General features: G+C 33.2%; 1 protein-coding gene across 6 annotated transcripts in view; it reads left to right on the top strand.

Annotated features, from left to right (window-relative positions):
* The window catches only part of LOC105194733 (cyclin-K), a 53,184-nt gene extending 26,530 nt beyond the window's left edge, over nucleotides 1-26,654 (top strand). For 5 of the 6 annotated variants that reach the window (XM_039450126.1, XM_039450127.1, XM_039450123.1 and 2 more), the window contains 6 exons: nucleotides 5,839-5,970; nucleotides 9,017-9,122; nucleotides 12,360-12,417; nucleotides 12,524-12,696; nucleotides 23,863-24,009; nucleotides 25,844-26,654. In XM_039450126.1, the coding sequence (XP_039306060.1) occupies nucleotides 5,839-5,970; nucleotides 9,017-9,122; nucleotides 12,360-12,417; nucleotides 12,524-12,696; nucleotides 23,863-24,009; nucleotides 25,844-26,250 (1,023 nt within the window). In that variant the 3' untranslated portion in view covers nucleotides 26,251-26,654. The remainder of the gene's footprint in view (nucleotides 1-5,838; nucleotides 5,971-9,016; nucleotides 9,123-12,359; nucleotides 12,418-12,523; nucleotides 12,697-23,862; nucleotides 24,010-25,843) is intronic. The other variant, XM_039450122.1, reaches the window with a different exon arrangement.
* Nucleotides 26,655-27,284: the final 630 nt, after the last annotated feature.

The raw sequence follows: 27,284 nt of genomic DNA on the forward strand, positions 1-27,284 counted from the left end.
TAATTATATCTTTTATTGCATTTTCTTGTAGTCGATTTTGAGAACTTTTCAAAATACTATAAATAAGTTTATTTTAACACTAAATAAGTTTATTTTTGTTAAGTACTTTTCGAGTTATGACGCTTGAAAATTACAATACACTGTAGCTTTCAAGTCTCACAAGTCGGAAAGTACTCAACGAAAATAAACTTTCTTGTAGGGTTTTGGAAAACTCTTGACACCATTTATTAGATTCTGGAATCAAAAATAGGGTATTTCATTTAAAAAACACTTGGTCCAATAACATATTTGTAATTTGAATCACGCGCCTAGAAATGCGTTGTCACTCATATACCAATATTACGAAAAATATCACTGTGCCCCAGTGGTCGAGGTGGTAAGACACCGGGACCGGAGATTCCGGAGATGTCAGGTTCGAACCCTGGGTGGGGTGTTATTTTTCGCAATAAATTTCTTACAGTTTTTTCAGGGGGGAATGGGTATATAGATGCAAATCAGCATCAAGTATTATATTAAATTAATTAATTTAATGTAAATAGTGATATTACTAATTCTTATTTGACATGCTGTGTTATGACCGAAAATTAATTTGGCGCACATTCTGGTTGAATTCGGAAAAGTATATAAAATCATATAAATAAAAATAAAAGCACTAAGCTACGACCTAGCTACGACCGATGAAGGCTTTCTTACTATCATTGTGTTGTTACACTATCGGTCCAATAACATATTTGCCATTTAAAAAAGTTAATGTGATTTTGATATGACCTTGGCGAAGCCATCCAAAGTCAAACTGATAAGAACAATAAAATAGATCTTTTGAAACCCTACAACTTTTGTCTAAACATATTTTTGATTGGACCTAATCCTGCGAAAATAAAAGGGGTGTACGGATGGTCTGAAACACCCTGTATATTGTTTATTTATACAGGGTGTTTCAGAAATAGTTTGCAAAACTTTAAGAGCATATTCCACTCATTTGTAAGGATAAAAAAAAGTGATATGAACATGGGTTTGAATATGTTTCCTTTCCAAGTTATAAATATTTTTTGATTTTACAGAAATTACTGGAAATAATTTTCTTTCACATCAATGCATGCTTCGCATTGACGTCGCATGAATTGTCGAAAACGTTCAAAAATTCTCGAAGTATTTCGTATTTTTTCACACAACAATAATACAATTTTAAAGTACTTCTACAGTAGCAACAGAAGTATCATACATGAGAGTTTTAAGATGCCCCCATAAGTAAAAATATAAAGGGTTTAAATCGGGAAAACGTGCCAGCCAAACAATGGGTCCTTCTTTACCAATTCATGTATTGATGTAGTTATTATTCAGAAACTCTCGAGCAATGCGGTTGAAATGTGCTAGAGCTCCATCATGCATAAATCAAATTTGATTGCGTATCTGTAGTGGAATGACTTCTAATAATATACGGAGTTGCGTTTCCAAAAATTGTCTGTAGTTGTTATTATTAAGTGTAGGTGAAAAAAAATCGGTCCAAAAAGAAAATTTCAGAAAGAAATCATTTCCAACAATTTCTGTAAAGTCAATAAAAAAATGTTTATAACTTGGAAAGGAAGCATTTTCAAATCCATGTTTATATAACTTTTTTTCATTCTTACAGTGAGTGGAATATGCTCTTAAAGTTTGGCCAACTATTTCTAAAACACCCCGTATAACGAATAATTTTTTATCTTCAAAATAGTCTCCGTTATTTTCTATACAATTGTATCATCTTTTGAGTAATTAGTGAAATTCACTTTGGAAGGATGATGATGTCGAGTTGATAAATTTGTTAATGCTTTTGTTAATCTCCGCGGAAGAGACTTGAAGTGAGGATCAACTAGGTGATGTTGCATAGATCGGAAAAAATGGTAATCCGAAGAGGCAAAATCTAGAGAATACGCTGCTTGAGAACGAATTTCCTAGCTCATGTCGGAAATGTTGTTCTTACCGTGTGTGGTCATGTACTGTCGTGAAGGAAAATCATCTTCCTTGTTCCAGTGCTAGTAAAAGATCTGACACTCAAATGCGTCACTCAGTCTAATCAATTGCTGCTGGTAGTGCTTATAAATGACAGTTTCACTAAGTTTAAGCAATTCAAAGTAAATAATGCCTTCCTGGTTTCACCAAATATATAGCAACACTTTTTTTTCCGGTACTGGTCGATGGTTCAACTAAATAAATTTTCACCTCTTCAGATTATTATAGTGTCGATTTTTTAATCACCAATCACTATCTTATGCAAAAAGTACTTATTCTTGAATCTTGATAGTAAGAATATAGGCATGTTGAGGTGTCTCTCTTTGTTTTCAGGACTAAGCACATACGAAACACAACGGCTTACTTTTTGAATCCTATTAAGCTTATGTAAACGTTTCAAAATGGTTTGTTGGGTCACTGCAAATGCATTTGCAAGCTCTGATTGAGTCTGATAAGGATTTTCTTCCAAACGTTCTAATTTTTCGTCTTTAATTCTTTTTTTTTTGTTGTCTTAGAAAATTGAAATTGCCATCCCGAAACATTTAAAACCACTTCTTACTTCGTACTAAAAGACACGATATTTTCATCTAAGGCCAAGCAAATCATTTCCCTCCGCCACGCCATCATTTTTTTTCAGTTTTAATGCGAAATGAAAGCAATGCTTTAGATCTTACAAGAAAACTAACGAAAGTGTCCGTCTCAGATTAAAACGAGCTTTTAATATGTTGTAGTACAAATAAAATAAGGGACACGTATTTTTTTACACGTTCCCTAATACACTTTTAAGGTTAAAACACCCCTTTGAAGAAAATCGGGTTTTTTCTTTCGAAGCTTGTATCGTCGAAACTATAATGCGTACCGTGCGTATAGAGAGGTTTTTAATTATTTTTGGAAAATGGGAATGTCGTATCGTAACTTTATCATATACCGTTGAATTCGTAATAAAATAAGTTTTATTTTGCTTATAAAAAAAATGAAAATTTTGAAAAAAATATGTAAGTGGTGGGGGAAAGTATTAAAAAAAATTTTTTAAATTTTTTTTCCGTTATAAATTACTTTTCAGGCCATTTAACTTTTATTTAAAACATTTTTTTCTATTTCTTATAGTTTCGACGGTGTACGCTTCGAAAGAAAAAAACCGATTTTCTTCAAAGAGGGGTTTTACCTCCTTAAAGTGCGTATGGGCACACATAAAAAAATACGTGTCCCTTATTTTTATCTGTACTACAACATATTAAAAGCTCGTTTTAATCTGAGGCGGACACTTCCGTTAGTTTTCTTGTTAGATTCTACTTTTTAAACGACATCGTGTTTTGAGATTATGTCGACAGCACTGTCAACTATTATATCTTGTTTTAAAACTGAAGGATGTTTTAAAACAGCTTTATGATGAAAAAAAGATTTAAATTTGAATAGATGCTGTAGTTGATTAAATGTAAAGGCTAAGAAAGGTCTTTATACATATTTAAATGTAAATGCCAAGTTATTTTTATTTAATAATTTTTGTTTTACTAACCATTATAGAAAAGAATGGTTTAGAACTTTTCAATTCAATTTTTGACAAAGAATAACATTACATAATTAGTGGACGTTTTTTTAAGAAATATTATGTATGTGTTATACATATATATTAGGTATACAACTTAATTCTCGGCTCTTACATTTAATCGACTACAGCATTCAAATTTATATATTTTTTAATGAAATAAAGAAATATTAATAAGAAAACAAATGTTTATTTTATGTATAAAAATTGCATAAAATTTTGAATTTAATAAGAACAATTTTAAAACAATAAATGATGATTGTAGGTTTTTTACGTGAACACTATAATTTCATATGTTTTGATCAGAGTTCTAAGATTTTCTTGTTCAAATTTTCTGTAGGAAATGCTTCTGACGGAAGAAATAATTTTCAATTAAAAATAAAATTTTTTGCATTATTATGATATGTAAGAATATCGCATGCTAGTGACAGTGAGAAATTGCGGAAGTATGAGCGCTCACACACATTACCAAGCACGCAACTCATTGACATACTCTTGTGTAAGCGGCCGTCTATAATACATGGAGTAAGCGTAAAGGCTGGAGTTAAAGTAAGAAATTAACATAATGTATTGACTTACGCCTATACTCCACCTCCTTACACTGGAAGTACGTATCTTTATACCTACTTTTATTTTTTACACCAAGCTTATTCTCCGTCTTATAGACGGCCTTTTAAGGTCGATGCCGGTTAGCTTTACTCAGTAATTACTACTTTATTAATCATTATAGAAAAAAAAGGTTCAATACTTTTTGACTCAGTTTTTTTTACAAAGAATAACGTTACATGTTAGATGTACAACTTAATTTTTGACCCTTACGTTTAATCGACTGCGACCTATACTAATTAAGAATTTTTTCTCATCGTATAGTTGTTTTAAAGTCTTCAGCTTTAAAATGAGGTATAATAGTTGAAGGTGCTGCCAATATAATCTTAAAATTACACAGAAATGAAAGCGATGTCGTTCAAAAAATAGCATTTAACGCACTGTCTCTTTTCCGCATTTCAACTGAAGAAAAATGCCGACGAGATTAGGGAAATTATTTGCTTGGCCTTACATAGGTGAAAATGCTGTATCTTATACATGTAAGAAAGGTTTCACAAATTTCGGAATGACAATTTCAATATCCCTGGACAACTGATAAAAAATTGAAAAGGAGAAATTGGAACAGCTTTTAAAAGAAAATTTTTCTTCAAACTCCATCAAAGCTTGTAAATACACTTGCAGTGATCCAACAAGCCATTTATCGAAACGTCTACACAACGTCTTTGGTAGGATTAAAAAATTGGGCCAGTGGATTGCGTATAGGCATCTCCTATAATGCATAATTACCGAACTAAAAATATATTATTCTCTGTAATTCAACGTTTTTTTCGCTATTTTTCTAATCCTATCGAATTACTATTTAACAATGTTTTTAAAAAGATTTTTTGGCTCTAAAAAATCTGAAAAAATTTTGGTACACTTTTCTAACACTTTAGAATATGATTTCATAATTGCTTGATTTGAAACGTTTTTCATTTTTTATTGTATGTGTCCAAATTTGAGACAGAATAATTCAAAATTGAAAATTCTTATGGGTCTTTAAATCTTTGGTTTGATTACGGAGGATTAATGATTGATATGAAAATATTGGGAATCAAGATCGGCTTTGATCGAGAAATGACACTTTCTCTTATTTTTTATGTTATATGTATATTTTTGTATTATATATATATTTTTTGTTGGTCATGTTAAGGTTTCTGAGTTATCGACTAAGAACTTGCGTTAATGATGCGACGTAATATCGCAGAAAAAATTAGAATTAGATGTAAAAAGTAACGTTGATGATCAAATGTTTTACATGTGATTTCATTATTATGTACTTTATTTAAAAAATGTCACTTGTCTCGTATTTATCAAATTTCTAAAAATGAACCGTAAATAAAATTATCTTTCAACTTTATATCTAAAAGCATATTTTTCACTCCTTTCAACAGTTCCGTGTGTTTTTTTGTTTGAATAAATTTTACTTCACGTGCTTTTTACGACTATTTAATGACTGTGGGCGTGAAAAGAAAAGTTGACACCCATTTTTACAAGTGTGTTAAAGTGATCTCATTATTTCGCTTTAACCAAATTCTCTTTATTTACAAATGGCATACAAGAAATTTTAGTTTAATCATATGTTTTTTTTTTCTGCAAGAAACTTTCACGTAATTTCTCGTTTATGATATCACGATTTCAATAGTCATGGCAACTCAGGAACCTTAATTACAAGTGTATATCGTCTGTGTCTTAGAGTTACATTATTGTGACTATAGGTAACGGCTTGCTGCTGTTTACTCTTAGCTGGTAAAGTTGAAGAAACCCCAAAGAAATGTAAGGATATTATAAGGACTGCCAAAACTTTAGTATCAGAACAAAAGTTTATGACGTTTGGTGAAGATCCCAAAGTAAGTCATTCATATTACAGAAATATTTTATTACACAACATTTGTACCTAAGGTACTTGATTCGAATAAGACTCACAATCAGCGCTAAACAAGTTCCACTTTCAAATTTACCGTTAAATTTAAAAATATGTTTTATGTATAGATTATATGCTTAAAAAATGTATTATAGAAAAAGAAGGAAAATTAGAACTGACAGAAACGCGTCTATTTATGTGTAACAAAAATCTCTATGTGGGTGTATAAATCAGTTTTATAAAAATCCGTTATAGAATTTATTAAATATACAATATTTTATTTGGTTTGTTTTAATATATAATAAGGTAATTGTTTAATATGGCCTGCTATCCAATATGACTTACTTGCTGCTTTTAAGTAATTACTTGGTGAATTGGAAAAGTAACTTTAGTGTATTGTAGAAACAGACGGTGTTACTTGGCTGTAACTTTTGACTGCTCAGTTTGTGTATTCTGTTGTTGACAGAGAGGTTAAAAGTAAAATTTTCATGATGGTGTTTTTCATGGAAAAATTATTGCTTTCTATAATTATCAAATAATTATTAATTTGCTAATGATTATTAATTTATGATAATGATTATTAAGTTTATGTTATTGTAGTTCTATATTTATACTTTACAACGTTGCATTTAATTTATATTTTTATAACATCCTGCTTATAGAAAGGAAACTGTAAGGTAAAAGCATTATGGCCTAAATCAATAATGAGTATATACACATCAATAGTAATGTTTTTTGATACTTTTATTACTTTAGATCAGAAATTTTTATCTATCTATTAAATTGCAATTTATACGTCATGATTTTAAGGAGGAAAAACTCGAGATAAGTCAGTTGTTTTCTTAACAAATTGTTGACGAAAATAGTTCTTTGTGTACTATAATTGTAGAATGACAGTGTTACTAACGAAGTGACATTAGTAGATACAAAATAAAACAAATTATTTCTGCGATTTTGGCAGCATTTTTCTTCAATTGAAATGCGAAAAGATTACAATGTCTAATATGATGCTTGTTTGAAGTGTTTTATGAGATTATGTAGTCTGTTTTAACAAATTATACAATGTTTTATAAATATTTCGTAAATAGCCGCATTTAGCGGACTCAACAGTTGAGTGAGCGTTCGCTGTGTATTCTTCTAGATCTAAAAGTTGATTGGATAATCTAGAAGAATACACCAATAATAGTAAGTGATGACTCGATTGTTGAGTCCGTTAAATGCGGCCAATATTAAAGTGAATACTTCAAAATCCCAAAATATTTAAAATGGATTTGTACTGATTGATTATAACGGATTTATAATTAATGAATGTAAAGGCCGAATTAATGTTTACACCTAATATATTAAGTATATATTAAAGTTCAATGTTAGAATTTAAAAAATTTTTAATAATAATAGGTGCCGATAGAGTCAACACAAGTTGTTCGTGTGTAAATTAATGTAATTAACAACAGTCATTATATGGCGTACAATATAGTTACGCAGACGTTTCGATCCCGGTTGTGAATCATCATCAGTGCGATGGTTGCAAGTAGCGCGGGTGCAATCTTATATTCAACATAATTCCACGAAATTGACAATTGTGTAATTATTCCGGTCCGCATCGTTGCGTGACAAGTTTTGATTTTTCAATTTTTGATTCTCGTGGTCAAACTAAAACGATTATGCACTTTTTATATTTTTTGTAAGGAGCACGCCGCGTGGGACAAAAAAAAATATAAATAGACGCACGCATATTTTTGAAAAAAACAATTACTGTAGTCTGACGGAAATTTTACAAGTGGACAATCGCAATTACGATATGAAAGATACGAACGGTTACAGAAGACTGAGTGGAATACATAGCATTAACTTAAAACAAAATAAGAAATAGAAACGTCAGGCATCAGTAAACAGTTCAGTATATACCAGATCTAAGAGATCTGTATCTGTCTGTAAATTTAGAAGCTGTTTTTGTTTTTGAATATAGATAATTTCTTTAATTTAGCATTTTTTTCTTATTCAAAATCTCCACTCCATTCCAATCAAAATGATGAGAGAGGCCGATTCTATGATCTATGATAACCGAGTATTGAATCGTGTTTCTTCTGATGTGATTTCTGTGTTCCATGATTCTGGTATTCAATCTGCCAGTCTGTCCCACATAAGAAGCATCGCAATCGTTACAATTTATTTTATATGCACTATGTTAATTACAATAATTTACACACGAACAACTTGTGTTGGCTCTATCGGCACCTATTATTATTGTGATTTTATTTTCAGAGCCTCGCTCAATACTTAAAAAGATTCTGTTATAAAATATTTAAATATTACAAATAATTAAAAAATTTTGTTTATATTCTATATCAGGAGTGCCCAACCTTTCACATCTGATTGTGAGCTACTTTTTTTTAGTAGAGCAACTTCGCGATCTACCTATGTATGTATAAGATGTAAAAGAAAAAGTATAAAATATAAAATATGATTTAACCGTTTATTAAACATATTAATAAGAATAGGTGTTAAAACTCTGAACAAATTAATAAGAAAAAGATTAATATAAAAATTATAAATTTTATAATATGTAGAATTTAAATAAAATCAAAATCAAAATATGAACGTATAATCAAATTTAAAGTAAAAAATAATACAAATATTAATGAGATCTTTGCATTGACTTAGCAATTTTTTGAAAATTAGGATTATAAGAAGACAAAGATAATCTTAAACAATGATCAAGATGTTCACTAGTTAAAAAAAATTTGTCTCTTTTTTAATTAAAACAAGTTTTAACTTTCTTTGCAGTGTTATAATTCTATTTTATTCTAATAGTTTTTGCAGTGTTATAATTTTTTTAATTTATTTGATTTCGGTCAATTAAAATAATGATTTTAAATAGACGTAATTAAAGAAGAAAAATCTACCAAAAAAACATTGCGATTGACCGGTAGATCATAATCCCTGTTTTATATGAAAGATACATATTATTTTTGTGAGCGATTGAAAAAAAATTTATTTTTACTTTTTATATATTAGATTTTTTTTTCCAGGAAGAAGTATTAACCTTGGAGAGAATATTATTACAAACTATTAAATTTGATTTGCAAGTGGAACATCCATATAGTTATTTACTAAAATATGCAAAATGTCTAAAAGGTAATTAAATATTGTTATAAAACGATATACATAGTGTCCGATAATGATCGCATCACTTCTCGTAGACTGATAGAGCAGATCAAACTGAGAAAAGTTATAGACAAGTTGTTTACCATTTTGTAAATGATCCGACTCTGGAAAACTGCATAGTAGCAACTTTTGCAGACGATATCGCCGTTCTAGCATCGTACTTAAACGCAACAGTAGCATCTTAAAGATTACAAATCAACGTAGACAAGATAATCAAATGATTCAAAACCTGGAGAATAAACGTTAATGAAACTAAATCAACGCACGTAATTTTTCACGCATTCACGATGCGCAGAGAAACATGTCTTACCATTACACTAACAACACCGCCATACCACAGGTAGAAGGCGCCAAATATCTAGGTATACACCTTGACCGAAGATTAACCTGGAAAAAAGGACATTTAGATGAAACAGAAACAACTGAGCTTAAAACTCAGCAAATTATACTGGCTGATAGGCAGAAACTCACAATTAACATTGGACAACAAATTACTAATACATAAAATTATACTTAAGCCAATATGGACTTATGGAATTCAACTCTGGAGATCAAGCAGCGTCTCCATCATTGAAATATTCCAGCGATTCCAATCCAAGACTCTCTAAGAATCGTTATCAACGTTCCGTGGTACGTCACTAACAAAATAATTCACCGAGATCTCTGTATGTGCATAGTGAAGGAAGAAATACATAACTTTAATAAAAAATACCATGCAAAAATAGGTACTCATCCCAACATACTTGCAAAAAAACTTCTTTCAAAAAGTGATTAGACGAAAAGATTCAAACCTATAGACTATTCGATTTAAGTGTTAATCTAATTCTATGCATCAAGAAATAATTCAATGTTAATTAAATTAATCCTTTCAAGACAATACCATCAACCGATAATACACATGTGCACCTGGAGTCTCGAAAGGGTTAAAAGCTGGAGGTTGCCAATAGGCAACCTCCTCTCTGTTCTAATCATACCAAAGAATTTACTTATTATCCTAGAATAGATTGTAAATATAGCATAGAAGTAAAAAAATTTTTTGTAAATTTTGCAATAATTAAAGATATTTATTATTGCAAAATAGAATTGTTTATTATAAGCGGCGATAATTACGAGCAGCGCGGTGCTGCTAGAAGAAAACATTTCATCGCACGCTTGCATTTACCGATAGGCCAAGCGGATTTGACTATTTTTAGTAATTAATATCTCGTTAATTATTGCGAAATTTATAAATGATAGAGGACTTTCTGCTCAGTTTGATTTGCTCCATCAACTCAAGAGAAGCAATGCGGTCATTACGAGATACCTTATATATAGAATTATTAATACATTATTAAGGCTCCTGGCGCCTCAGCCGAGAACTCCGCATTAACGGTAGTGGACAAAATTAGAATTAATAGGCGTGAAACGTGACAGATTGACAATGAAATTTGTCGTACATATCATTTATTATGTGTTTTATTGAAAATGTGACTTGTCTCGTATTTACTAAATTCGTAAAAATGGACCGCAAGTAAAATTTCTTCGGATTTTATACATAAAAGCCTATTTTTTATTTTTTTCAATAACTATCCGTATGTTTTCCTATCTGAATAGGCTTTACTTTACATGCTTTTTATGACTATTTACTGATTGTTAAACGAAAAAAGGATATTCAAGATCCAGTTTTACAAGTATTTTAAAGCGATCTTGTTCTGTTTTATCCAAATACTTTTTACTTAAAAAAAGGTACGACGGAAACTTCAGCTTAACCGTGTGTTTTCCTGCCTGAATAGCTTCACTTTACGTGCTTTTTACGACTATTTACTGACAAGGGAAGAACCAAGTGAGAGACCCTGGGATTTTGATCCCAATTTTTTTAGTTATTCTGGACGAAAAAAAAGTTTACGTCTCCCGGCGTTTCATCGAATAGGCCTTAGTTTCGAAATAATAAATTTGTGAAAATTGGCCATACCGCGGCGCGCCATATGAGCCTTCCCGGTAACTGTTCTCGCAACCAGTGCAGTCGGCTTCGTGCGTTAGGTGCTTGCTTCATAATCGTAAGATCCGGGTTCGCTCCCGGATGTGTGCAATATATATATATATTTTTTTTTATTTAATAAATGTATTCATTTATCTTGATGATATTAATATAGTATGCAAATTTCTAAAATAGAAAATTTAATTTAATATTATTTTCTAAACTTCAATTTAAATTTAATTTGAAGGGAATTTGAATTCAAGTAATAATATTTGAAGTAATAAATAGGTAATAATATTAATAATATATAAGTTATTTGAAATGGATAACATATAAAGGCAACGTATCTAAATTTTCAAATTGTTTAATTTAAAATTTAATTAGAAATAAAATTAACAGTATTTTAAAATTCTAGTTTTTAAAATAATTAATTGTAAAAGAAGAATAATAAACAAACATCTGATTGTGAATGTGAATGTGAATGACTACATACCTGCAAGGGGATTAAAAACCTCTCGTTTATTTACCATTTTATATCCGCTTCTTTTACCAGTGTTAAAGTTAAACAATTTGAAAATTTAGATACGTTACCTTTACATGTTATCCATTTCAAATATTGAATTCAAATTCTCTTCAAATTAAATTTAAATTAAAGTTTAGAAAATGATATTAAATTAAAATTTCTATTTTAGAAATTTGCATACTATATTAATATCATCAAGATAAATGAATACATTTATTAAATAAAAAAAAAAATATATATATATATATATTGCACACATCCGGGAGCGAACCCGGATCTTACGATTATGAAGCAAGCACCTAACGCACGGAGCCGACTGCACTGGTTGCGAAAACAGTTACCGGGAAGGCTCATATGGCGCGCCGCGGTATGGCCAATTTTCACAAATTTATTATTTCGAAACTAAGGCCTATTCGATGAAACGCCGGGAGACGTAAACTTTTTTTTCGTCTCCAGAATAACAAAAAAATTGGGATCAAAATCCCAAGGTCTCTCACCTGGTCCTCCCCTTGTGAGTATTAAGTAGAAAAAGAATAGTTAAGGTCCATTTTTACAAGTGTTTTAAAGCGATTTCGTTATTCAGTTTTATCTAAAATCTCTTCATAAATATCACGGCGGAAACTTTTATGTATAATTTCTCGCTTATGACGTCACGATTTCAATATGACGAGTAGATATGAGCCTTAAGATGTAAAGATATTTCTGAAGAAAATTTTGGCATTTGCAGGTGATAAGAACAAATTGCAAAAGATGGTTCAAATGGCTTGGACATTTGTCAATGACAGGTACATAAACGTATAAAGCAATAATGAAACAATGTCAACTCCAATACTATTATCCTATGCTAATATTTAATACAACAAAAAGTCTTATTAAATTTCTTTTTTTTAGTTTATGTACTACTTTATCGCTACAATGGGAACCAGAAATCATAGCTGTCGCTCTAATGTATTTGGCAGGAAAGTTAAGCAAATTTGAAGTGGTAGATTGGGTTGGAAGACAACCGAAACATTTACGCTGGTGGGATATGTTTGTTGAAGATGTGACTATGGATCTTCTAGAAGGTATGTTGTTCACGTTCTTCTTTAAGCAGATTGGACAATCACGTTGCTCGAACTTGTCTTTTTTTACAATTGACTGAATAAATACACGAAAAGAAAGTTTTGAAAGATATTTATAAGGAATAAAAAGTATATTTTTTGTTAACAAATACGTATACTCATGTAAATATGCAAAATGTGCGTGCGTGGAGTTAACATACATATTTTCTTTTGTTCTGCAATAAGATCTGAGCTTTCAATCATATTAGATTTCTTGGTAAATGTAAATCATCAAGAAAGAACGCGGATTTTTTTCCAGAAAAAAACCTGAAATGGGGAAAAAACGGATTTTTAATATTTTTTATCTTTTTTACTCTAACTTTTTAAAAGTTTTAATTTAAAATTATTATGTAGAGATTATTATATTAATGCAACGGTATCTATAAAAAGCTTAAAAATTTTTGAAAGACATTTAAGTTTATGAAATATTTCATTTCCTGTGCTTTATATCTTGTTTTTTATCTTCTATAATGGCTTAAAAAAATGCAACATTATTTTAAACATGAAACATGTATTTGTATCAACAATGGATAAACAAAATATAAAACATGTTTCATGCTAAAAATGATTTAAAACATTATTTAATTACAGAATAACATAATTATAAGTAATTAGAAATATCAAAATGTCATTTCTACGGAAAATTATGTCTATTTTATGTTTATAAAAATATTATATTTTTTAAACCTACTTATGAAAACAAGAAACAAGATATAAATTTAAGTTTTTTTTTAAATAAATATTTTTAGAAATATTTTAGTGATATTAACTCTACACAGAGCATTTTTAAATAAAGGTAAGAACATATTGTAAACATTACCTCGCGATTGCATATATTACCAGTTACGAAATCAATTGATTCTAGCAATAGTACATAATAGATTACTTGTATTGGGGATGTTATAATGTCTAAATTTAGACTATATAGTGTTTACAAGGCCAAAGTTATATTAATGTCACGTAGATAAAAAAAGTTTATATAAACTTAATTCCAAAAATGCTTTATTGAAGTTACAAACGTTCAAAAATTTTTTATAAATTATTATAAATAATTATAATATTCAAAAATTTTTCCTTCTGCAAAAATGCAGGTTTCTATTCGTCAAACTAACTGTCGAAGTCCTTTAATATTGAATAGTCCTTAAACATTATTAAACAAATTGATAAAAATCTGTAACTATGCACCCCCGAAAATGCATCGTTTCTGACTAATATCAGTCAGGGAAGAAACCGCCGGGCTATAACCGGTGCGCCTCGGGCGTCCACTTTTAAACGACATTATATTCTCTGCCTGGCGGTAGAGATGTTCGATCTTGTCAAAAGAATCGATTTTTCGAATCGAACTGAATCGTAACTAAAAGTATCCGCCCAAAAATCGAATGTCAAAGAATTGATTTTGCAAAAATCGATCTTTTTTATTATTTTAATTATACAGGATTGTGCCGTACATTTCAAGATTACGTCTATATTGATTATTTATGTATTGTTCAAACAAAATTTTTTTATGTAAACAATACAAGCAATGTAAATTATTGGATAACATAATACGAAAAAAATTGAAAAAATAAATAATTAAATTGTTAATATATCTGATTTTAATATTGATAAAATAAAAATATACAATATTAAGAATTCAAAAATAAAATATAATTTACATTATTTTTGTATATTGTTAAAAATGGAAATAGTACGCATTAAATAAAATATTTAAAATTTTTTTTATATTTATCATTGTACATATTGTTACATTCGGAAAGATCAACTCGTTTTCTAGCTCACTCGCGCTCAGAAAATAAGAAACCTTTCTTTAATACGAAAGAGCTTTTTAATAACACAGCGTAATTCAAAAACAGGGCAAGAACAAATCAATAACACGAACACTATAACACATTGGCAAAAGACGATTTGCAACCGCGACGCCGTTCACGCGTATATAACTATGTAAATCATATTTTTGCGCCCGGTATTGCCAATACCGGGCGTAACAATATGATTTACATAGTTATATACGCGTTAAGGATTGCTGTAAGATAATTGTGTCTTATAACGTATTAGTATTTGAATGGAAGTTTATACACGGGAGGATTTATTTCGGTGTCCAGATAATTACGAGAGATGGATCACTGTCTTTCTTATATTAGTTTATATGTATAACGAGAGTGGAAGCAATCACGAGCGTACAGCAGTTTTTGGAAACTGTTTTAAAAACTGAAAAACACTTATGATTGGTTCGCACTCTGAGAATCGAGACGCCGATCTCGGGCCGTGAGATCGATTCGTCGATTTAATTGAAACTTAAGAATTGATCTAAAAAATCGAGAATTGAAAGAAAAAGAATCGATTTTCCAAAAGATCGATTCAAGATCAAACATCCCTACCTAACGGTAAACACCACCAGAGGAATCGTGCCGAACCATCGCACGCGCCAAGTCGGCGCGCACGCGCATTCGAGAAAAGTGCGCGGTCTTCCCACTCCGGCGACTCCGCCGTCAAGCGCCGAGAAAAGCGAAGGCAAACGAAGTCGCCGGGTACAAATAGAGCCGCATGCCAAATTGATTGCCTTTTTCCGTCAACCAGCATCTCTGCCTGTTTCGCTGCGCTGAAATTCCGGAAAACCAGTGTCGAAGATACTTGGCCACGACGGAGGTACATACTCCGCTTTTCAATAGCTTTCCTGCTTTTCCGCATCCTTAAGAGCGCGAGCACCGGACTCTCAGCCAAGGTTCTTGGCGTGAGAAAGGTCTACTCTTGTAGCAGCGTGAACTTTCTCTCCTCCGGGGACGCAGACAAATGGGACCGCCGAGTTCGGGGTCTCTAGTCGACGCGTTTCCACGGCATTCAACCGGCATTTCTCATCTCACGCATGCGGCTGATCGGCAGGTGGGCCAATCCGCCCATCCCTGTCACGCTCGCGAAACGCGCCACGGGTTCCTCCCACCGATTCTTGAGCTCTCGAGACTGCGCCCGCTTAAACACCGCCCCCCCCTTTTTTTAATATACATACAGCCATTAGATACATGCCTATCAGGCTAAAAATATACAGAACTCTTGCTTTTGTCGAAATCATTATGTCTAGTACACAATACTGAGAGGGACTTGTAAAAAGTTCCCTTTAATGTCGTCAACTAAAAATAGGATTTTTCACCGTCGTGCTCACATTACTGCCAACTTAAATTGGCCAGTAGTTCGGTCTCTACAGTTCTGTACAAAAATACTTATCTTGCGAGTAAACCAATTACACCCATATTAAGGCATAAGTATAATTACACCCATATTAACATAAGTATAATTATATAAACTTAGAAAATTAAACAATAAAAATACAGCTAGCTGACTCAGCATAACACAAAATATAGTATGATATAACATCGCATATTCTTGAGCAGAACTAAAATTAAAATTAAACTTAGATTATACATTAACTAGGAGAATACCCCAACTGCCAACCGAGTTTTTTAATGAGCTTTGGTGTGGTGGTAGATTAAGAAAATATAAGATCACGCCTCCAATATTAGCCGTAGATACGCAGCCGTTTTCGAGAATGTGAGGGCTGAAATTAGGCGAGCACGTTATCTACCTTAAATTTAAAGGTTCAATTGTAGCATTTCGTTAGCCGCGCAACGAACGCACTGGACTCACAATTCAAAGATCATGCGTTCGAGCCTCGGCACTGTCTTTTTTTTTTTAGATTACTTTTTATTCTAAACGTCAATTATTTTACTTATTAATAATTAATTATTAACATTGTTTATTACTAAAATAAAAGAAATAATTAAATTTGTTGAAAAATATATTAAAAATTTAGGAAACTATTTGGAGAAATAATTTATGTTTACAAATAAAATTTCAAACATTTTATATTGTGACCTCGATTATAATATTTTAAAATCATATATTATATTAAATTGTTTTACAATTAATAAATTACTACAAACATTATGTTCGCAATAACACAATTTATTACTTTTCTTATTTTTTATTACAAGTACTTGGATGGTATTCAGCATAAAAATAATTAAAGCATAAGAATGTGCGGCAATGAGAGCATTGAATAAATGCTGATTCAAAATCTTCGCAATTCTCACATCTTTTGTTCTTTAATTCCTCAGGAAATGCAACAGCGTTGATGTTAACTTAACCTAACCTAAAAATCAACCGTTTTTCAGGTATACGTATGGTTCTTTGTATTTTTCCCCTCTACTTGCGCCTTCTCTCCCTTATGTGCGAATCTTTTGTGGCAAGAACATACTGGGACAGACTGGTTTTGTGCTTGCTGTTGTATAGCCGTTCATTTCTTGTAGTTTACTCTGTTTCACTTTCGTAAATTTCAATTCTATAACGAAATCTTTTACAATGGAAGCCGCGCAAAGTGCTCACGTGTCAGACTTGGAAGAAACAAAAAGTGATCATGAAACTTATTTGTGCCATCCAGCCAGCAAGGAAGAACAACAGGAATTGGCTGATGGATTCCGCTGATGGATTTGGCTCGCCGCATTCCGTAGCCGAGCATCCTCAGCGAATCACCGTCCCCGACGAGCATCCTCGTCGAGTCCGTAGGCTAGGTATCCCTGGCCGATCAACTCCGTCCTCTCCCTCAGGGAAGACTCGCTTGTAGAAACCAGAACATCGTCAGGGCATCCGCGCTCTTGCGATATACTCGCCTCACTTTGCACGAGGCGGCTCGGGCGAAGCGCGGAATCGCCACCGTCATACCGACTCCGCGTTCCGCGAATCCCCGACTATTCCAGACACCGTGTCCGTTCAAACCACGCGAATCATCATTTTGTGTTCATCTCAACTACCGAGTTAGGTTATTATTATCACTATTCTTATTAAGTTTCTTTTCTCTTCCGCTTATCGTTTGGTACTTCGAGCGTCGCTCTGTATTTGTCACTCACTAGAACTAGCGTTTTGGGCCGCACGAAGGCGATTGGTTAGCGCGATCACCAAGAGCCAATTGCGTTCTCGCTTAAGCTCGGTACACTTGTCACGAGGCTTTTTGACTGTCCAACGATCTCTCTCTCTCTCTGTAACTATTAAGTTTAAATAAAGATCTAGTCTTTTTTTATCTAAACTCCGCGTGCGATTATTCTCCCGAATCCGGCCAATCCGGCGAGCTTATCTGCAACCGTATCCGGATCCTCACCGAACCGACTGAAAATCACCAGCGTTACAAGTTCTTTAGCAAATATTCTCTGAAATCTGGCATTTTCCCCGTTATTTTCGCTTTTAATATTCCTTCCATCCAGAATGTTAACTTCAGGACAAAAGAATATACTGTCATAGTTAACTGAGAAACATAATGGAACATCTTCCCTTGGAAGCAAGAAAGTCCTACGCTCTATAGTGGTACAAGACAGCATAACCGGGAAACCGCTAATGTGATCTTTAACCGTCGGAGACTCCAAAGAGTCTTTCAATTTTTCTAGTAATCGTGAGAGTGGGTGGTTTTTACACGTAGCCATTTGAGTGAAAGTTTCTACAAATGTATCTATATCTAATAAAAAGAGGTTCCCTGGATTCACCTAAAACTACGTTTATTGGCGTGGACTATCTATATCCCATTACTGCTCGGAGAGCTCGAAATTGGATTTTGTCTAGTTTTGTAAATAATTTATTATTTAAATTATGTAATAGGAACCCTGCGTACTTTAGTTTAGATCTGACAATTGATCGGTACACCACCATAAGAAAGCAGGGGTCTGCGCCCTACCATGTGTGACCCAAGCATTTTATTAGTTTAGTCGTGCTCTTGCAACGTTGTTTAATATAATTTATATGGGTGGTCCACCTCAGATTAGACTGTAAGTTTAGGCCTAAAAATTTAACCCTATCAGAATTAAAAAGTTCTCTGAATCTTGACCGAAACGGCCTTTTTTGATAAGTTTTAGTCCCATGTCGCATAACAGATACTCTGAGAGCCTTGTCCTCGCGACTGAAAATACACAGTTTAGTCTTTTTGGCAGACAGTGTCAAATCCAGATCGTCCAAGACGCTAGTAACTTTTTTAATGGCCACTTCTACGAGACTCAAACTTTATTCCAACGGATTGACATCTGAAAAGATACACACATCGTCTGCATACTGGATCAGTTTGCATTTCTGCGAGTTGATCGAATCTAGTTCAGAGACATAAATCGAATACAGAATTGGGCTCAAAACGCGACCTTGAGGAAGACCCTTATATAGCCAAAAGACCTGACTTTTGCCGTACCTACATACAGCCTGTCTGGCCGAAACCAGGTTGAAAACATATCGACACGTATCAGGGGGGATTCCCAGCTTTACCATCTTTTAATGAGAATGTCCACCAGGACATTGTCGTATGCTGCACGAATATCTAGTAAGGCGATTGAGACCGCAGAGTCTTCTTGGAAACCACCAAGAATATTAGCATATAATATTGACAGGTTATCCATACAAGATCTGTTTCTACGGAACCCGTACTGTGAGTTTGGCAACTTCCCTTCAGATTCTAACCACCAGTTAAGCCAATTGTTAATTATACGCTCCATTATTTTACAAATGCACGAGGCCATCGATATAGGGCGAGACTTATCGCCACCCGATTTTGGAATGAACACAATTAAGTATCTACGCCATTCTGCTGGGCAAATACCTTCCCTGGAAATAGAATTAAATATATGTAACAATACATTTCGCTAACGGTGTCAATTTCTTAAGTATCATATAGTCTATATTGTCTAAACCCGGGCTTGACTTGCTTCTAACATTAGAGAGCGCATGTGACAGTTCCTCAGGAGCAAACGGGAGATCCAGAAATTCATCCTGCTGCTCATCAAAAAACACCGGGATACGCAAGGGAACCCAGTCCGTTTTGAGCTTTTCAATCTGTTCTTTGACTTTAGCTTCCTTCTCAGGAGCATATTCCTTACTGTTCTCTCGACAGTTAAATCTGGATTGAAATTTTTTGACAGTTCTCCATGTGAACGAAGGATCCGTGTCCTTTTTTAATTGCTCATAGAAGGATCGAAAGCTTTCCCGCTTAATCCTGCACAACTCACACCTCGCCACCCCCACACTTTTCTTATATTCCACGAAATCCGCGTGTAGACCTGTATGTTTAAACCTGAGCAGAGCTGCTTTACGCAGCTGGACCATTCTATCACACTTTTTTGACCACCATCGACATGGGGGACTGTGTAACTGTTGCGTGTTTTCTTCATATCCTTACCCGGAGAAGATGAGTATAAAACATGAGTCTCCATGGATTTGTATTCTGTAAGCAATTTCAGATTCTTGTCTAAAACTTTCTGAAACTCTTCGCAATCAGTAGAGTCCCTATACATGCGCGAGGTCTTTGGAGCCCGACAGAACAGTCCGGAATCAACTGTGTCTCAATTGTAATTGGGAAGTGTTTATTCCCCCACGAGTCCTCCCCGACAGTCCAACACATTCGAATCGCTATTGAGTCGTGTGCGATAGATAAGTCTATATTTGTGTTACCATGATACGCAGCGCAGTGAAAAGTGGGCGTGCCATCATTGAGAATCGTTAGGTCAACACTCTCTAAAGCTTCTGATATACTGTCCCCTACTTGACATATTCGACCCCACATCTCACTACGCGCATTAAAATCGCCATCGAAAAAGGTTTTTCCAACAAATTGCGAGAAAAATTGCTTTCATTCCGGAATTGTTATAGAGTCTCCGTTAGGAAGGCGGTAACACGACACCACAGTAATCTCTTCTCCGTTAGCGTAAACTATGACTGCGCATATCTCAATCTTGCCATTACAGTCGTAAACATTTATTATTCTTTTGTATTTAATATTATTGTGCACCGCAATTAGAACACCTCTATCAGTACAGTCAATTCTGTCCTTCCTCACTGTATCAAGTCCCCTCGGCCGGTCCCGATAGCACACAAGCCACTCACAATGGCAGATGCCTAGAGATTTTCCGTAGGTTGGGTTAGATAAGTCAAGATGATTGGTTGGTGGGCTATTGGGATGTGCGCTCGGAACCCTCCCAGCATCCACGGTCCAAAGTGTTATGCGGACTTCCACAATTAACGCATTTTTTTGACATCGTACATAGTGCCTCCTTTGTACATTGGTGATCCCCAGCGCATGTCAAACATTTGACCAGGCTCTCGCAAAACTTGCTAATGTGACCAATGCGACCACATTTAAAGCAAATCGGTACTGAGTGAATATACGGTTTTACTGGTATAACCTCACCTTTTAACTCTATACACACAACTTCCGAGTCCTCCATTGGCTTGGTGACTCTGTTGCGTCTTTTAAGTCTGAACAGGTTTGCTATCGAGAGGTTAGAATTTTCCTCTTCTATAATTTCTTTAATCTCCTGCATAGACATATCGTCCAGGATCTCTTTAATCACTACTTTCCTGCTGATTTTGTATCTCGGAACGAAAGCTGTTATACCAGCCTCCTGTACCAATTTATTTGTGATTGCATTGTTTGCAACCGTCTTTGATGGAAATGCAACTATCCAAGTATTCCTCGAATACCTCGCAATTTTGCTGAATTTTACATTGCACTTATCTAGTATCTTAGATATTTTAACCAGCGGCATTCGTAACTGGTAATTATTCAGTTTAGGTACTTCTTGTCCGATTATTATGAAACTAGTCTCATTCGACCACGGGGGTGACACTGCTAAAATTTACGCGTCTAGATTTTGTCTCACGGGAACATTAAGCCGCTTGGTGGCGCATAAGTCGACCTGTATCCTTACAACGCTTACAACCGATTTGAAAGTTATTGTTTTACTAGAAAATGCAGGTTCAAAAAACACAATTTAATCTTATAAGACCGAATAAAGCTTTCTAACAGTTTTAATCGTTTTAATGTTTAGCAGGTCTATGCGTCAGCCAAATCGGTCAAATCAAAGGATGCAGGTAGGAACTAGCGTCTCTTGCGGATTTTTTGATCGTAAGGAGACATTCGAGGGACGCGTAAAAGCATAGCGAAGTATAAGCAGTGTCACCCCCGTGCATTCGACGCGTTTTTACTCGAAACAAACGAATCTGGCAGAAAAAAGTTCGCTCTGCCCCGCGAACCGAGATATCAAGCCTTAAAGTTGGCGATTGTGCAGGTTAGGATACATGTCATCTCGGCGTATTGTAACAAACTGAGCATGTGCTGTGATAGAAATGTGCACGAAATTTGAAATGTTAATCACTGCTACATCTACTACACTTGAATGTATTTGCCAGAACACTGTGTTGGATTAAAGAATTTATTAGTTATTGTACAATGTAAATTTTTTAATAGAGGCATTAAAACAATTTATTTTATAAAATAAATTGTTTTAATGCCTTAATTAAAAATCTACATTGCACAAAAACTAATAAATTCTTTAATCTAATACAGTGTTGACATTTTATTAAACATTTTTATAATATATTTTATAATTAATAGGGGGGAGTGGATAAAATATACATTGCATAATCAAGTATAGTAAACGTGGGAGTGATGTAATTATTAATAAAAAAACATTTCAAATTTCATACGCATTTCTATCACAGCGCATGCTCAGTTCGTTACAATACGCCGATGACATGTATCCTAACCTGCACAATCGCCAACTTTAACGCTTGATATCTCGGTTCGCGGGGCAGAGCGACACTTTATTGCCAGATTCGTTTGTTTCAAGTGAAAACGCGTCGAATGAGACTAGTTTCATAATAATCGGACGTGAAGTACCTAAACTGAATAATTACCAAAAACTTTTGCACTTCCTGCTAGGTTCGTTCCATTTTTCGTATTCTGGGCGGCATATCGATGTGGACTGTCCCGCTTGCATTTCTCTGTTCACCCGACTTGCTATTTCCGGTCTTCATTGGAGAACTTGCTGTACTCTCCAATGACTTAGATTTTTTCCCTGTACTTCCCGCCTTAAGCGACGATCTGCCCTTTTCATCCTGAAAAATTGACGGGTCATCTTCGTCCGTAGTCGGATGGCTTCTCTTATAAACGTTCCGCATCTCTACATCATCGAGATCTTCCATGCTGCCGCTTTAAGAGGATGTATTGTTATGAACTGTCGTAGGTCTGAACCTATTTTTTCATACAGGGGAGACGGCACGTGCTCGCCATCCGATGGGCACGTGGCGCCGAGATTAGAATCAGTCACTTTTGTTGTCCCACACGCGAAACTATTACAGTAAAAAAAGAAAGCCCTTCTGAGGAGTCAAAGGTTGGATCTGGTGTGTAAGGTCCCCTCACACAGATATTAAAGTAAACATTCTGATCCGCCAAAAATATAACGATTTATCTGAGATAGAGGCGATCCTGTTCGCTCGCCAGCAACGCTCCACCGGAAGTCAACACCGCCCGTACGCGCGTTCCGATAACTAGCGACATCCCGCGTGCATATGCAAATAAAATCCGCTGTATATACCCGCGCCACGAATCTGTCCATCCGCGCGTTATAATCTGTAAGATATTTTTTCCGTTACGTTTTGCTTGTCCGTCTGCGCGTATACACTTTCCATAGAGTTTTCTGTAGATTCCCTTTTCTGTTACTATCAAAATAAAGTAACTGTTCTTTGTACATAGCAAAACCGCCGCGTGATTATTGTACCAAAACTCTTTCCTCCCTTCCGATCGAACCATTTCTCTCGCACCGTTCCAAGCTAGTTCTTGCGAAGAAAAACGGTTTGTTACAAATCTTTAGAATGTACGTTTTTCGAATTCCATGGACGTCCTTAGGATATCTGTATCGTGTGGATTTTTTAGAAATTAGAAGTTTTTAGCTAACTTGCCGTTATCGAGTAAACTTTTACAAAATAGATTTTATAAAAAATTTATAAAAACTTTTACAAAATAGATTTTATAAAAAATTAATAACAAAAGTAACAAATGACAATTATAAACTCGATTTTTTCAATTAAAAAATTTTAGTTTTTTTAATAATAGTTGCCATTTTGTTAATTTTTATTCGAGATTAATTTTTTCTATTCTTATATTGTATATTGTAAATATCTCTTAAAACTTAATTTTCATTCATCTCTTATTCAATTCGTTACGAAAAATAGTCAAATATTTCGAGCAATTTGAATCTCCATAAATTCCATCCTCTTTGCCATTGCTTATATTACATCATAGTGTCTCATCTAATATGTCAAACATATTTCCAGATATTTGTCATCAGGTACTGGATTTGTATTCACAAGCTAATAATACAAAACCACCAGATTCGCCGCCTATGATACCATCTAGCGAGGTGTGCAGAGAACGATCCATTATTGCTACTACTACAGAATCTGCATCTAACACACCAAACGGTACTTACCATTTATATTTGCTACTTATTGTTAGCAATATCAATCATAAATGTAGGATGACTTTAATTACTGATACAGTAAGAAATTTTGTAACTTAAGTATACTTGTTTAGTATTTTGATACTTTGGTTTGTTAATTTTTCGTGATCATAGCTCTTGAAAGTTTTGTAATGATCATACAGGGAACAAAACAATTCCAGCGCATTTAACCGGTTGTCATATTCACAGTTTTCGTTCTTTGAAGTAAAAGAATTACTGAACATATTTTAAACATTGTAGAACATAGACATATAGTGACTTTGTAAAGATTTTAATTGTAAGATATTTAAAAAAATCGTTAATTAACTTCTTGAATGTTTCGATTCGGTATGAAAAAGAGTGTCGCAGAATTTACGATAGAAATGGCTGTACTGCAATGGTTAAGGCTCCCGAGTAGTCGGTCAGTTTGTCTTGCACGTTATTTCGTTACTATATGTTTTATTGTGAAAATGTGACTTATTTCGTATTTATCAAATTCGTAAAAGTGGGTCGCAAGTAAAGTTATCTTTAAATTTTATACGTAAAAACATATTTTTCACTACTTTTAACAGCTGTCTCCGTGTTTTTCTGTTTGAATAGGTTTTACTTCACGCTTTTTATAATTATTTACTGACTGTTAGGTGGAAAAAGGAGAATTGAAGTCCATTTTTACAAATATTTTAAAATAATTTCATTATTTTGTTTTATCCAAATTCTCTTTATTTACAAATGGCACGCACGAAACTTCAGCTTAACCATATCCTTCCTGAATAGACTTTATTTCTTGTGCCTTTACGACTATTTACTGACTGTCAAAAGAGAAAAAAATAGTTGAAGCCCATTTTTACAAGTGTTTTAGAGCAATCTCATTATTTTGTTTCATCCAAATTCTCTTTGTTTACAAATGACACAAGAAACTTTTACGTGTCATTTCTTGCTTATAACGTCACGATTTCAATATGGCTGCGACGTCTACTTAGGAGTCTTAATACGAAAAAATTTGCGATGTTTGAATGGTTATATCCTATAAGCGCTATTTCAAAATATTTCTAATATTTCACAATATTTAAAAATATTATATGAATATTATTAAAAATTTTGAATAATAAAATAATTTTCCAAGAATATTATTCAATATTTTTAATATTATGGGAATATTGTATTAATATGTTTGTTTTTAATAATATTTGTGATATATTATTTCAATATTATTTACCCTATTACGGTTGCATTGTTGCAAGTATGCGTGTGTACATACATGCATGCGTATTCAAATTTAAGATGGAAAGCTCAATATTAGAGATGGCTAGCCAAATATAGCAAGTCAATATTTTAAGGAGCGAAAAATGCATACTTTTAAAATGAAACATAGAAAAATAGAAAAATTATTTAAAATATATGTTTGACGTTGTTTAAAATTCTTTTCAATATAATTATGTAACTGTATGTGCTTTTTTAAATTTCTACTAAAACAAAAATTAATGATTCTTATTTCTCATATTTTTTTAAAAATTGAATTTCTGCACTTGTGTATATAAAATTTCAAACAATCTATTTTTAGTCTTAAAATATAAAAAATTGTAATATTTTTGGATTTTTATGACTTTATCGGTCATAATGCATCAAACATTTAAAATTTTTACATTTTGATCACAAATTTATTTTTAAAAACTCATAATACTTTTATACGCTAAATTTTATGGAAATCGAAACACTTTTTCCTGATTTTAGAGACACATTTTGTCTTTAATCAAAACATTCTATCATTCAAGGAATTAAGCATCGAGGTAATAAAAGATAATCGATGAATGTTATAGTTACACCTGGAAAGTCTTGTAAAAGCATCGAAGCGTCAACGGTGTCTGCAAACGGATGTCCTACTACAGATGTCACGGATACGATAAAACCAATAGATACCTTGACACCACATTTTTCCACATACTCGACGAATTTTACGTCCAACAATACAAATTATCCACCGGCGTTTCCACCTGCAAACGTTTCGGTTCCTCCTCCTCCTGTAAATACAATGAATCATATCGTGCCAACGATACATCATATTGGATCATCTGCTACTATTCGTCCTACACCACCGTCGGCACCATCTACCAATCAGACCACTTTTCAACCATATTCTTACTCTACAAATGCGTCGTATTTTTCAGCGAATAATCCAATTCCATCAAGCGCACCGCCGCGTAATTATTATCCACCACAACCATAACAGAAAATAATGTATGCCGCGTATCCATTATAAAGTTGCATCAATATTATCTAATGTAAGCTGCGTTACTATCTTAATTAAAAGTGAATATTAGGATAGTGAAGATATTAATTTATCTGTAAATACACACGTATGTTGTACTTTTATATCTGTATTCTGTTATCAACAGAATATTAACTAAACATGTAAACTCTTTTTTCTACTATAAATGAAATAATTTTTTTTAACTTTTTTATTTATAAAGTTCCAATGTATAAACGAAACAAAATTTAATATTCGCTTAAAGCTCCAATTTATTTAGTGCAATCATGGATTGATAACAACAGAGGTAAGAAAATAAACCATAATTCTTGCAACGTACATTAAAATAAAAATGTTTTTCAATAAATTAGCATTTGTATATAGAATAGACTTATAAAATGTACCAAAAACTACCCTTTTATTTGAGTAAACAATAAATAACCCATATACAGGCTGTTGAAAAAAAGGGTCACATTTTTGACAGCAGGTAGTATTGATCAAAACAAGAAAAGGTTTAATTAACATGGGTCCTAAGACTAATATCTTCAAAGATACAAGCTATTTTGTCATTGGAGCTCTTTGTCATTTTCTTATTAGTCGTGTCATCTTTAAAATGTAATGTACAAAGGAGTAAGAGAGAGTGGAGTACAATGGGGATATCTTTTTTCTAGTTGCCTTAAAAAATAAACAAAGAGAGATAAAGAAACAATTTTTATTTTAATATGAAATTAATCATTTATTTTCCATAAAAAACTAAAGTAAAGAAACTGAATGTATGATGACAAAATAAAAACTCTTTTTTTAAAAAAAATAAAAAATTTTAATGCTGACTCAGCATTAGAAGTGCTCTATGTGATTGCCATTTACTCTCACGCATGTTTCAGCCTTACGTCTTACAAGGGGAGGACCAAGTGAGAGACCCCTGAATTTTGATCCCAATTTTTTTAGTTATTCTGGAGACGAAAAAAAAGTTTACGTCTCCCGGCGTTTCATTGAATAGGCCTTAGTTTCGA

This window comes from Solenopsis invicta, chromosome 5, assembly GCF_016802725.1.
Source record: "Solenopsis invicta isolate M01_SB chromosome 5, UNIL_Sinv_3.0, whole genome shotgun sequence".
Lineage (NCBI taxonomy): Eukaryota > Metazoa > Arthropoda > Insecta > Hymenoptera > Formicidae > Solenopsis > Solenopsis invicta.